The following is a 13,817-nucleotide window of genomic DNA, read 5'->3' on the forward strand; positions in this document are numbered from 1 at the left end:
TTGGGGTTGGGGCCTGGGGATGGGGGTGGGGAAATTGGGATCGAAGCTTGGGGTTGTCAGGACCTGGAGATGGGGTCAGGGCCTGGGCCTGGGGCTGGGGTCTGAGGATGGGGCCAGGGCCTGGGGTTGGGGAAGGGGCTGGGGATGGGGTCAGGGTGTGAAATTGGGGATGGGGCCGGGGCCTGGGCCTGAGACTGGGGACTGGGCCTGGAGATGAGATTGGGGTTGGGATTGGGATTGGGGCAGGGACAGGGATGTGGATCAGGAGCTGAGGATGGGATCGGGGGCCTGGGGAAGGGCCTGGGATGGGGGCTACAGCTGTGTTTGGGGAGCAGGGCCCCTCTTGGGGCTGAGGAATGGAGCCCAGACCCCTGGTCCTGAAGGGTGATGCTGGGGGATATAACAGCTCAGTTCCCCCGTTGCACTGACCAATTCTCCCACTACGTTCCCTTCGTGCTAATGTAATTTTTACCCTCACCCCCACCTCTCATTGCCTTGTATTGTTTGGATCATATTTTAACTGCCTTGAGGCATTCTGGGCAATCCCGAGGGAGGGGAGGGAGATTTGTGCCCCTCTGGTCTGCAAAGCAGAGCTGCTGAGAGAGCAGCAAAGTGTCAGAGAGCTGCAATGAAGCTGCTAAAGTGTGTAACAGAGCTCCAGCAAAGCCCTCAGAAAGCAAGAGGGCAGAGGGAAGGAGCTGGTCAGCCTCTGGGCACCCATGGATGTTCTATAAGATGCACTTTTTTCTCTTGGTTCGTTTGTTGTTTGTGTTTTTGTGTTGGTTTGTTGTTCTGTTTGCTTGTTTGTTTGTTTCCAAAGCATGCCCTGTTTTCAGTGTTTTCAAAATTTGGGTTGCTCTACTCGGTGCGAGCACACAGCAATGCTGCTGTGGCAGGGCCTGGCTGCTATGCCATCATCAAGTTCTACTCAGCTGCAGATGCCAGCAGAGCCCAGCAGGCGTGCAACGGGCAAAAGCTGTTTCAGAACTCTCCAATGAAGGTAAGGAGGACGGCCAAGCTGTGCCATCCCTCAGCACCAGCACCTTCAGCAGCAGGGCAGAAGCTCTGGGTGGATCTGTTGATCTGGGAGATGCTCTCTGTGCTAACTTGCTCGCTTCTTCCCTGAGCAGGTTTGTGTTTGCACCAAGCAGAAGGGATTTCAGCAGCAAGTCCTTGCTCTCAACAGCAACAAGTGCCAGGAATTGGCCAACCACTACCTTGGCTTTAACGGCTGGTGCAGCCGTATCATCACGGTAAGGGGCCCTTTATGGTCTTAGAATCAGAATCTTTGAGGTTGGAAAAGGCCACTGAGCTCATCAGCCCATCACCAGCATGCCCACTCAATGAACCATTAAGGTTGGAAATGACCACTGGGATCCTAAAGCCCAGCCCTCAGCTCATCGCCGCCGTGCCCACTGAGCCGTGTCCCTCCGTGCCACATCCCTGTCACTCTGCCATCAGCCTTCCCCTCGTTCTCCCGTGTTCCCCTCATTTATCCCATAAAAAAAGCAGTTGGTGGAGTGAACAGAATTGTCCTCCAGTCAGCAAATAACAAGGACAGCCACAGGAACTGGGGCTTGGGGTTATTTTGAAAGCTTGAGGGGAGAAGATTGCTGTGGGCAAGGGCACTGGCTGGGCTTCTGCTTGTGCACATGGGGGCAGCGGGTTTTCATGCAGTGAATAAAGCCGTGCCAGAGCTTGTCGTTGTGTGCTGAGTTCCTGAGGTGACTGAGACTATGAAACATTTCTAAAATAGGGTCAAACAGTCAGCATCCCCACCTCGCCTCCCCCACGCGCTGCCACGCTGTGCAGAAAAGCTCTGTGCCACGCTGTGGCCGCTCAGTCACAACACCTCCTTCCTCTTTAATCTCAAACAATGACTTGCAGCCTTCCCCACAGCTGCAGAACGTGTCTGGCTTTGATGATGAGAATGAGGAAGTGGGGAAGAAGCGATGTGTGAGATACCTGTGTGCTGTGGAAGTAACGCTGCCCAACCATGGGGTACAGAGCCGGGGAGTTGGGCTCGGTGAGGCAGACGTTGGCAATGGTGAAGGTTCGTTTTGGCCACTTGATTTCGTTCCCCAGTGCCGTGCAGCTGATGTGCTTCATCTGCAGGCTGTCTTCATTAACCTGCTGTTTCACCAGCGCAGATCCTCTGCAGTTTGTTACAGCTGCAGGAAGAGTTCAGAAGCTCGCAGTCGGCAAAGCTTTGTCCAGCGCCTTTCAGAAGATTCTCCTTGTGGTTTTAGGTAAGACCTGGCGTGGGGCTGCACAAGGACTCGGCAGTTCCTGCCCTTCTGTTGTCCTCAGTGTCTCTGGGGCTACGATTGGAGATTTCAGTTAACGAATCCGGCTCTGTGCCTACCCAGGAGCTGCTGGATGTGTTTTCCCTGGGTTTCACATCCGGTGTTTTCTGAGCCTTCAGCTGGCGCTGAGTTATGTGATAACTGAGTGCTTTGGCCCTCAAAGCATTCAGCTTCAGGAGAGACCTTCGTGTGCCGAGGCCAGTGCCACCATCCTCATTCCCAAAGGAAGGACTTCCGCACTGAGCGCCGCCTCGTGCTGTGGTGCCGATGCAGCATCTGAGCAGGAGCTTTGTTAAATCCAGCAGGACTTCGTTAACCTGCCAGCTTCCTGCCCGGGATTCTTTAAGGCATTCCTTAGAAGGGTGGGTCTCTGGATGCAGATATTCTGCAGTGCTTTGTGCCTTCTGGTCCATCACAAAACACAGCCCGGTAATTAACGTGTTCCATATCCTCGTTTTCAGTTTCCACTCCGTTCGGTCAGAACCTTTTGGTTTTCTGCAGAGAAGCAGCAGCATTACCCAATGCAGTAACCACCCCTGCTCTTGTCCCCTGTACCTTGTAATTAACGTGACAAACCCTTCAGCTGCGTCCTTCCTCCACTCTAGAATCACAGCAGTAATGAAGTAGAGCTGCCCCACGCGGAGCTGAGGGTAGGCTGGTGTCACTACACACAGCAACCAGCTCTCTGCCTGTGTTCCATTCCAGAGAGTGGTAAAGTGGCCGTGGAGTACAACCAGGCTGCAGAGGAGCCCGCAGACTTCCTAACAGAGGAGGAGCTGGAGGGGCTTGTTCAGGTAACAGCACAGCGTCTGTGACAGTGGAAATCCCAGTCAAGTTACAGTAGGTTGAACCCAGTGATTTTTTAATAAGATCTTCAATAAAACTCCCCATCCAGAAATGCACTTCATGGCCTTATGCCACCCCCAGGGAATGACTGCTAAAAGCTTGGGGGAAGCCCTGCAGGTAACTGTGAGAGCTGTCAGACGCACAGTGCGTTGGTTGTCACCGCACACAGCGAGATGAATTCTGAACGCCAGCTTTTTCACACTGCCAGCCCTCAGCAGGTCCTCAGCTCTTTTGAAAGCAAGCATTGCTCTCACGTGATGCATCAGAGCAGTGTCCGATTCCTCCTGCAGTTTGCATGAAGGAAGTGGCTCCTGAACCTTGTGACACATTGCTCCGCTTGATGACACTGAGTCACCTATTGTCCAGAGGAACAACCTTCCTTTCTCACTGAGTGTGACTAAAACAGGAGCTGTTTTTGTGTCTGAAACAGCCGACGTCCGCCCGATTTCTTTTATCTGTTGAGGAGATGAAATTGACGCTTGGATTTTTCTTCCCAGGTCAATGAATTGCCTTCGGAACCGTTGGACTTCAAAGAAGAAGTTTTGTCTGACCTGACGCTGGATGATGAGCTCCCCGTGTGGGAGGTGCCAGCTCATTAGCGCAGCTCTGTCTTCAGATCACTTCCAAAAGTTTGGTTAGGGATGAAAGTCTAAAGCTGTGCAGTGACAACTACCTCATATCCAACGTTTTATTTTTCTCCAAATACAGAATACAGTGAAAGAAATGGGCAACGGACCTACAGTTACTAAAATTAAGCTACAAAAATGTATGATGTTTCTGGAGAGAAAGTGTTTTCCTGTCAGCCTATCCAGGTCAGCTATATATGGAAGCAAGCTTACCTACGTGGTGATTATTTAGACAGCGTAACAGATGTGCACAGCACTCAGAAAAAAATGAAATGAACAAGCCAGAGCAGTTTGGGTTAGCTGTGATCAGCAGGAGAAAGACAGAGGCAGTGAGAGATGTCGTACCAGCAGGAGTAGCTGTGTACTTACAAGTCATGCTCCTCGGGGTGAAATTCTCTTAGGGAGACAAACCGCAGCCCTGCGCTGATGTACCGAACAGCTGGGACATCGTTAGGATGTCAAACAAAGATCCTTTTTAACTTAGAACATGTTTTTCATTAAATTTTTTTGTAACCCTGTGTGCTGTGTGATTCTTTGGGGCAGTGAATTCAGTGGGAATGTCCATCCGCCTCCATAGATCTGAAGGGCTCGCGGTGCGGAGGGAATGTTCATTTCATAACAAAGCCCTGCTCGGATTTTTTGCCTCCTGCCCTTGGCACAGAAGAAAAATGGGAGAGCTCAAGGAAGAACTTGGGAGTCTGAAGCACTAAGGGTGAAAGAAAGGATCGTGGCACTTTTAATTTAAGGAAACACGGCTGCAAATCACCAAGCTTCCTCTCTCTTATTATTCAAGTTGGAAACTGCTGGGCTGGTGTGAAATTAAAGCCTACTGGCACATTTAATAATTGATCTTCCAAGCAGCAGCCCAATGGAAAGGGCTGGAATGTCCCATCCCAGCACAGGCAGCCCATGGCTGTGGGGCTGCCTTCTCCTCAAGGACACCATATGTATATATGTGTGTATATATACGTACAGTGATATCCTTCTTAATGTGCTTTTTTTGAGGGGCAGTGCCACTCACAGAAGGGCAGAACCACACAGAATGACCCAAAGCCACCCCTGGGAGACATGAGGTGCAGTGAGGCCTACTGGCCTCACTACTGGCCTACACACAGAATCACAGAATCACAGAAAGGCCAGGGTTGGAAGGGACCTCAAGGATCACGAATCTCCAACCCCCTGCCACCTTCAGGGCCAACAACCTCCACGTTTAATGCTAACCCAGGCTGCCCAGGGCCCCATCCAACCTGGCCTTGAACACCTCCAGGGATGGATGGGGCATCCACAGCCTCTCTGGGCAGCTGTTCCAGCACCTCACCGCTCTCTGGGTAAAGACTTTCCCCCTGATGTCCGACCTCAATCTCCCCTCCCTCAACTTAAAACCATTTCCCCTCGTCCTACACATATCAACCCTTTCAAAGAGTTGATTCCCCTCCTGTTTGCAGGCTCCCTTTAGGTACTGAAAGGCTGCAATGAGGTCACCCCACAGCCTTCTTTTCCCCAGGCTGAACAAGCCCAGCTCCCTCAGCCTGTCCTCATAGGGGAGGTGCTCCGGTCCTCTGATCATCTTTATGGCTCCTCTGGACCCTCTCCAACAGCTCCCTGTCTTTTTTGTACTGGGGGCTCCACGCTTGGACGCAGTATTCCAGATGGGGCCTCACAAGAGCAGAGTAGAGGGAGACAATCACCACCTGAGGCCCACACACACCTGAGGCCCACGCACACCTGAGGCCCACACACACTACCCACAGCTGAAGCCTACGCAGGCCCAAGGCCCCAAGACCCGTTTCAAGTGGTGTCCCCGGGGGTCGGTGCTGGGGCCCATCTTGTTTAGTATCTTTAGTGATGACCTAGATGAGGGCATTGAGTGCACCCTCAGCAAGTTTGCAGATGACACCAAGCTGGGAGGTGGTGTGGATCTGCCTGAGGGCAGGGCGGCCCTTCAGAGGGATTTGGACAGGCTGGAGCGCTGGGCTGAGGTGAATGGGATGAGGTTCAACAAGGCCGAGTGCCGGGTCCTGCATTTGGGCACAACAACCCCATGCAGCGCTGCAGGCTTGGGGATGAGTGGCTGTGAGTGTGAAGAAGAGAAGGAGCTGGGGGTGTTGGTTGGAGCTCGGCTGAACATGAGCCCACAGTGTGCCCAGGTGGCCAAGAGGGCCAACAGCATCCTGGCCTGCATTAGGAATGGTGCAGCCATCAGGAGCAGGGAGGGGAGCATCCCCTGTACTCAGCTCTGGTGAAGCCGCACCTCGAGTGCTGGGTTCAGTTTTGGGCCCCTCACTACAAGAAAGGCCCTGGAGCGTGTGCAGAGAAGGGCAACGAAATGGTGAGGGGTCTGGAGCACAAGGGTTATGAGGAGCTGGGATTGTTCAGTGTGGAGAAGAGGAGGCTGAGGGCAGACAGCATTGCACTGTACAACCTCCTGAAGGGAGGCTGTGGTGGAGAGGGGTTTGGCCTCTTCTCCCAGGCAACGAGCAGCACACGGGGCAATGGCCGCAAGTTGTATCAGAGGAGGTTTAGGTTGGACATAAGGAAGCACTTTTTCTCTCAGAGAGTGGTCAGGCACTGCAATGGCTGCCCAGGGAGGTGGTGGAGTTGCCGTCCCTGGCAGTGCTCGAGGCATCTGGACAACGTGCTGCGTGATGTGGTTTGGTGCTGGTGGTGGCAATGCTGATGAGGAGACGGTTGGCCCAGATGATCCTACAGGTCGTTTCCACCCTTGTGATTCCACGATTCTATGATTCTAAGGCCTACACACAGCCCAGGCCTGCACACACCTGAGTCCTGCAGCCCGGTTGCCCAGCAACCATGATGGCAACGCCATGGTTCTGCCCCGACTCCACCACCCATTCCTCCTCGTCCTGGTGCTCCTGTTGGTCACAGCTCTGTCCCCAGGGCAGCCCGCTGCCCTCTGCCCGCCCTCCTGCCACTGTCAGCGGTGGCTGCTGGACTGCAGCCGAGCCTCCATGGTCGCGGTGCCGCGGGCCGCCCGCCGCTGGGCCCTGTCTGTGCTGTGAGCAGTTTGTAGGGGAACGGGGTTTTGTGTCCATGCCTCACCTTGGAGGACCCCCCGATCTCCAGGGAAGCAGTGAGATGGAATGGGAAACAGGAACTCATGCGTAACGTCATTAAAGGGCTGACTGAAATCCTTGTGCTAATGACAGAAGCAGCTCTGAGACAGGGCACGGTGCAATGGGACGAGAGGGGGTGGTGGCCTCAAGTTGTGCTGGGGAGGGAGAGGGGGGGTCAGGTTGGATGTGAGGAAGTGTTTCTTCTCGGAAAGAGCGGTGATACATCAGCACTGACTGCACGGGGGGTGGGGGGTCATGGAAATAGGAGGTGTGGCACTGAGGGATGTGGTTTAGTGGCAATATTGGTGGTAGGAAAATGACCTTAGAAGACTTTTCCAGCCATAACGATTTGATGATTTGCAAGCAGTCTTTCTGCAGACTACTTTCTGCAGACCTGTTAGCAATCGCAGTCATGTGACGCTCGTTTGTTTGCAGAAATTTCACCGGCAACTCTATTTCTTCCATTGAAAAAGAAGCATGGAGGGAATACCCGTGGGCTGAGCACTTGTAAGTATTCATTTTAAATGTCAGGAGTTCAGATAGTTTCAATCCAGACACTCTATTTCTTGAGCTGAGTGTATAAGGAACGCAAGCACCCACACGAAGCATTTCCAAGTGAGTTCAGAGCTGAGCTGCTCAGTAAGGAGGGGTGAGAAGCCCCCTAACCTCCATGAGTGGCCAAAATGCTGCCAGCTACGGGAAGGCTAATGGTGCCAGTCCAAGAGGGCCATCCCTGTGCCTAATTAATCAACCATCAAGCTACAGTTGGCTTCAGCAGCTCAGGGGGGAGTGCCTGCTCCTCTTGGTGCAGCAGTAAACGACTGTTTGTTTCGTTCCAGAGTTCTCCAGGACAACGATTTGAGGGTGGTGAAGAGGCATTCGCTGGAGGGTTTGCTGCTGCTGAAGCATCTGTATGTGTGGGCTGGTTCTGTCCCCCTCCCCACGCAAGTGTCCTTCACTCCCCCCCTGTTTCAGCAAAACACAGTGCCACGATCCTGCAGTAGCGACCGGTGGGAGGATCCACTGCGGGGCTGTGGTGCCACTTTCTTTGCCTCCCAAAGATGAGGAGGCTGCTGCCCTTTCCCTCCGGGTGATTCACAGTCAATCCCACCCCAGCTGTGGCCTCCTGTGAGCTGGAGATTGCCTCTAGCTTTAGCTGAGGACTGTTCAGGTGTGGCGATGGCCAAAACAAGGCAGAACCCATACGTGCACGCCCCGCTTCTGCCAAGGTTTGGGTGGAAAATTCCTGCAGCAAAGACAGAGCCCTGCAGTGCTGGTCACTCAGGACAGGCTCGCAGCTTGCTTGCTGTATTTCTGCAATTCCCCTGGCCGCCTGCGTTGCTTCCCGTGACCAGAGCTCACGTCACCTGAACCTTACAGAGAGGCTGCATCTCTGGGGCACATCCAGAGGGCACACGCTTGGTTGTGGCCCATGCAAGTGCTTCCTTGGCTGCTAAAGAATCTGTCATAGGGGAAAATCGAGCCCTGAAACAATTCTGGTGGGGTCAGAGCTGGAAAAATAGCAAGGAGATGAAAGCCACTTCCAGGCACGAGGGTTATGGCAGGTTACACAGCGCCGGTACCAGATATAAACATGATGTGAAATTAGAGCCATGAAACACATATGCTGCCAAAGCAAGGGAAGGTAAACACGACGGTGCAAATGTAACCAGCATTTTGTGTTCTAATTTTAACAGGGATTTATCCGGCAATAAAATCCTGTCGATTGAGGAACGTGCTTTCGAGCCACTTCCCTTCTTGCAGCTTCTGTGAGTCGTAAAAATCTCTTTTTGCATTTATAACCCTCCGTGTGCCAGGAAATGTTCTTTATTGTTGGAATTGTGGCAATTTCTTCTGCTAAGCTGGGCTGGAGGGTCGGTGCGGATGGCTGTGATGCAGCAGGATGAGATCAGTGCAGTTGCCCAAATGCAGCCATGATTTTCCCGAAGGCTCACTGTACCCTGGAACAGAAATAGATGGAGCACATGTGCAGCTCATTTCCTCTCCTTGACAGGTTGAAAGAACGAGAAGGCAGCAGTTTGGTCCCCGTTCTGCCTCAGATTTGGGTATTTCCTACAGATCAATGCTGTTCTGCTCCCCGCAGGACACACCAGATCCCCTTCTTTCCCCCCAGAAACCTCAGTGGAAATCTCATGGCGCGGATCCAGAAGGACACTTTCCAGGCTTGGCATGGGATGCAGTTTCTACAGAAAGTGTAAGTTCTGTCAGCTCTGAAGGCGGATGGGAACGGGACTGGGAAGCACTTTGCATATCTGCATTTAAAAGCAAAGGTGCTCCGAATCATCCACAAACGGACATTTTGTTCCTTTGGTGCCTGCAGAAACGTGATGCAACCCACAGCCGAGGAGCCCTTCCAAGGATAGGGTCACAATTTCCATCTGGGCCCACAGGAATTCAGGGCGTTTTGCCCACCAAACCTTCACAGGCGTAAAGGAAAGGCCACTTTTCCAGAAGAAATACTTTTCTTCCAGCTGCAGGTGATCAGGACCTGCTGTACTTTGTGGCTTACGCCATCCGTTCCCATCTGCACCTTCAGCCCAGGCCCTTCCTCACACATCAGCCAGTCCTTTACCTCCAGGCTGAAAGGAAACTCTGTGGGGAAGTTGGAGTCAAAATGGTTCAGCTGAACCCACATCTGCCATCCACGATGAGGCTGGATCCTCATCCTCACCCCCCACGTGGGATAGAGGAGCCTGGAAAGGGGATTTCGATGTGGCTCAGCATCAGATCCAGCACGTGCAGCTCTGATATGGAAACGTGAAGTCTGGCAAAGAGGAGAAATGGATCACGGAGAGGCTTGGCAGGGACCCAGTGGAAATTCACTTTGATTTGTTGTTGTTTTGCAGGATCCTGAGCCACAACCCGCTGTCTGTGATCGATGACGCGTCGTTCTTCCAGCTGCCAGCTGTCAGCTCTCTGTGAGCATCGACTCGTTTTGAGTGGGTTAATGCTTAATTCTCTCCCTCCTGAGGTGGGAAATCACTTCTCCCAGCAGATCAAAGGACGACTTTTGGGCTGTCTGCAGCACAGACCCATCTGCAAAGCAGCCAAAGAGCTGGGACACAAATGAGGAGGGGGAGGAGGTGGGGAAACGCTTCTGCTTCCATCCCACGGTTGGGAGCACCTGAAAGCACTGAGGTTATGAACAACTTCTGTTTAGTTAGCAGAAGTGGATCCCCTGGGAGCAGCACCAGGATTTGGGCTCTTTCCCATAAACGTGCCTTGCAAATTCCATCTGCTTTCCCCAACCCTTGCAGTGACCTGGGAGCAACGCGGGTGTCACAGCTGTCAGCGCTCAAACTCCTCCTGACCACGGCCCGTTTGGAGACGCTGTGAGTACACAGAGGCCAGGCTGCCAGCAGAATGCGCTGCTGAAATACGTGCTCTGCTTGGGAGAGCAGCCAGCTCACCCCTACATCGGAATGCCCCCTCCCCACAAGCCTAAAGTTCAGCATTTCTTATTGAGGACCCCCAGACTCGTCTGCTGGCAGTCGGAATTTCACTGTTTTGGTTTTTCAAAGGGAAGTTTTAAGTCAAGGCAGTGGCTTGCTTCTGTTTCACATTGCGTTTTGGGATTGGTTCCGCTCTCAAAGGTAAAACAAAAGCATGTGGAATCTCACCGAGAAACCTGGAGAGCACCTCTGTCTGCGTGGGTTCGGGGGGAAGTTTTGCAGAGCGATCCCAGTCACGCTGAGATGCGCCGCCTGCAGCCTCAGCTGACACACATCGAGAAACGGAGCTTTTCTCCCCTTTCTCTGCAGCAAACTGCCCCGAGCTGCCGCCTGCTGCCTCTGCCAGGAGCGCCGTGCTGCCAAGGCACTGTGCAGGAGCGTCCGCTTCCACCAGGAGCTGTGTGCCAGCGCCCCGCACTGCGGTAGGCTCCCAGCACCACATCGGCGGGCTCCTAAGTGCCACTGATCTCCCTCGGCTTTGGGAGATGCTGTCGTGTGGCTGTGCTGTGTGAGTTCCCTCCTGGGCAATCCCAAAGCAGCTTGAGGAGCTCTGTCCCTGCGAAGCCTTTAATTGCCCCCACGTGGCTCCGATGAGAGCTGGGAGGTCTGAATGCACCCCCTGAGCCAGGGGCACAAAATCCTCCCTTTGGAGAACAATGCTTGGAAACAAAAACAAGGGCTGGAAACACACAATTGCACCCATCTGCTGCCGGGGGCTATCTGGAGGAAAAGTGCCTTGCAGGGCAGAGCAAACACGCCGGCCTCCAACACACACAGAGCACTCAGCCAAGGAAACCGTGTGGCCCGGTGCCGTTCCCAAGCAGGGGAAGCACGGCCTGCTCACAAACCCCACACATTCCCCCAGACCTTCCCAGTACCACCACAGCATGGCTTGCTGCAGCCCTACTGGGTAACTCATCTGTTAGCGGGATGAGGACGAGCAAACCTCACTGCATGGCCAGGGCATCCTCACGTGTCCCATTTCCCATCAGCTGCACAGCAGAAAGGCCCCAACACCTCCATTATCTGTAATGCTCCCCACCACGTTGCTCGGTGCCGGCACCGACAGAGATCTGGCTGCGTGTGCAGCCTCAGTGCGGGGCTGGGAGATGCTCCCCACTGCAGGCTCAGTGCGTTCCCTCTGCATCAGTGCTCTCCTGGACTCTGCCTCACCCCAAGATCCGCTCTGCCCTGATGTGTTTGTTCTCCTGGTGTTGCAGCTCACGAGGAATCCCTAGCAGAGATGCGAGCAGAACTGAGGAGAGCTGCACAACGCGGCGCGGTGCTGCGCCTCAACCCCAGCAATTCTTCACTTGGAGACAAAGAAACCGTAACACTTAATGTTCTCCTGAGCCCTCACAGTGCTGACGGGGTCCTCAGGAACTCCAATAATCACGTCTCCAGAATGAGCCCCCACTCCCCTCAGCACCCACACAGGCAGGAGCTGCACAGCGCTCTCCGTAAGGGCCGGGAGAGTGGGAATGGGGGGAGAAAACTCCATTTCCCAGCAACAGAGCTGAAAGAGGAGCAGCAAAGCACCGCCTCACAGCTGCCAAGACCTGCGGCACACAAGGTCCTGGAAGCAAAGGAAGGAGCCCACGTCCCCACGGAGCCCAGCGGCGCAGGCAGCTCGGAGGATGAGGACGCAGCAATGGAAGGAGACCTCTTTGAAAGAGAAGTGGAGCACCGCCTGCGCGCGCTGGTCCCCAACGGAGCCCTGCGGGGTTTCATCGCCCGCGTGGCACGAGCTGTGAGGAAGGACTGCCAAGTGCCCCACCTGCAGCCCTCCTGCACCAAGCTGCTGGCACAGACGGGGCAGCTGGTGGGGCTGCTGGGCAGGCAGGGACCCACAGTGCAATGCCCAGTGCAATGGGGGAACAGCTCCATTGGCACAGAGAGCAGGAACCGGAGTGGGGAGGTAGGGCAGAGCCAGTGGGATCCTGTGGGGGTGGAAATGGGATCTTTTGGGGGTGGAAATGGGATCCTGTGGGGGTGGCAGTGGGGAGGGCTGCTCTCTCTCTGTGATTTGCTCTTTCTGTCCCAGAGCACGGCAGCGCACAGCTCCAGCAGGAGGGTCCTCTTGGCGGTGTTGGTGTCCCTCATCATCACCGCTTACATCACAGCCATTTGTCTCATCGAGGTGGGCACGGAGCTCATCGCAGCTTAGCATGGGGGGCACAGTGCACATCTGTCCTCCCTATAGCATCCGTGGGCATCGTGGGGGATGTGGGGCCAGCATCCACGCTGCACAGCTCGGTTGGCCGTCCCCCATCTGGAGCTGCGCTTCTCAGCTTTCCTTTCCCAACTCCTTTGGGGCTGTCATCACAGCCTCCCCCAGCCCCACATCTCCCCTGCCCCACATTGCTCCACTCCCACATCTTCCCAGCTCCACAGCCCCTCCTGCCATGCTCTCCTCTGCCGCTGCCCCAGCACTGATGGCAGCAGCCCCTGCTCCCCTCACAGAGCGCAGCGCGTGCCCACATGTCAGCCCCGTTTTGCAGCGCACGAGGGGCCCATCCTGACGTTGGGACTCCTCTCTCCTCAACCCCCAGGTCTGCTGCCCCAAACCCACAGCTGCCTCCCAGCCCCACAGCACCAGCAAGTCACGGTGGAGACGGTAATTAATTCATTACCCCCTGCCCCCCAAACTGACCCAGTGCGTCCGCCCACATTCTGGGCCTGTTTATGATGGGCGGCTGAACCTGAGCCTCCGCTTTTTATCCTTTCTCTCCCTTTTTTTCAGGTTCTTGAAGAAGCTGTTGCCGCACCGATGGCGCAGGAACGATGGGGCACAGGTGATGGCAATGTGCCGTGCCCCACAGCTGCCCCACAGCTGCCCCCACACTGACACGTCCCATTCCCCACTGCTTCCCAGGGATTGCACTTTGCAGAGCGCATGAAGGACGAACCCAAGTGGCTCCGAGATCTCTACATGCCCCTGGATGACCTGCAGAGGAACTCCATCTATCAGCTGTACCGAGAGCCTGAGGAGGAGGAGGAGGAGGTGTTCAGCAGGGCAAAGCCAACGTAAGATGGGACGGTGGCCACGTCTGTCACCCAGCACCACCACGAGCAAACGTGCTCCATTTCCTGCTGCCCCTCATCCCCACAGGATGCCCGAGGAGCAGCACAGCCCCAGCACCTCCACCCCATGAGGCCCAGGAGGGTCCAGCAGGATGGGGGCACTGAGCCCTGAATGGCTCCGGGGGCAGCGCAGCGGTGCACAGAGCCCAGCATGGGGTGCCCTGCTATTGAGTGGGATGGATGCTCTGCTCCAGCAGCGCTGGGTTTGCTATTAAAGGCTGTAGGGTGTTCTGCCACATGTGTGTGTGGGAGTGCATGTGAGTGCATGGGTGTGCGTGGTGTGCAGCTCTGGGGGGTTGCACAGTGCAGGGCGTGTGTCTGCGTGCAGACCTGGGGGGGTGCACATGTGGGTACGTGTGTGTGCACATATGGGGGTGTGTGTGCACATGTGGGGGTGTGTGTGCACAT

At 54.9% G+C, this 13,817-nt stretch overlaps 1 protein-coding gene across 12 annotated transcripts in view; it reads left to right on the forward strand.

Moving 5' to 3' along the window:
- Nucleotides 1-4,296, forward strand: part of RDM1 (RAD52 motif containing 1) — a 4,666-nt gene extending 370 nt beyond the window's left edge. The window contains exons 2-7 of one of the 12 annotated variants that reach the window (XM_042837491.1): nucleotides 821-1,000; nucleotides 1,131-1,253; nucleotides 1,900-2,053; nucleotides 2,151-2,249; nucleotides 3,012-3,100; nucleotides 3,650-4,296. In XM_042837491.1, coding sequence (XP_042693425.1) covers nucleotides 821-1,000; nucleotides 1,131-1,253; nucleotides 1,900-2,053; nucleotides 2,151-2,249; nucleotides 3,012-3,100; nucleotides 3,650-3,751 — 747 coding nt within the window. In that variant the 3' untranslated portion in view covers nucleotides 3,752-4,296. The other 11 variants (XR_006171794.1, XR_006171796.1, XR_006171795.1 and 8 more) reach the window with 11 other exon arrangements.
- Nucleotides 4,297-13,817: the final 9,521 nt, after the last annotated feature.

The sequence above is a fragment of the Centrocercus urophasianus genome, unplaced genomic scaffold, assembly GCF_019232065.1.
Source record: "Centrocercus urophasianus isolate 14NV4802_14NV808 unplaced genomic scaffold, USGS_Curo_1.0 seq_715, whole genome shotgun sequence".
Taxonomy (NCBI): Eukaryota; Metazoa; Chordata; class Aves; order Galliformes; family Phasianidae; genus Centrocercus; species Centrocercus urophasianus.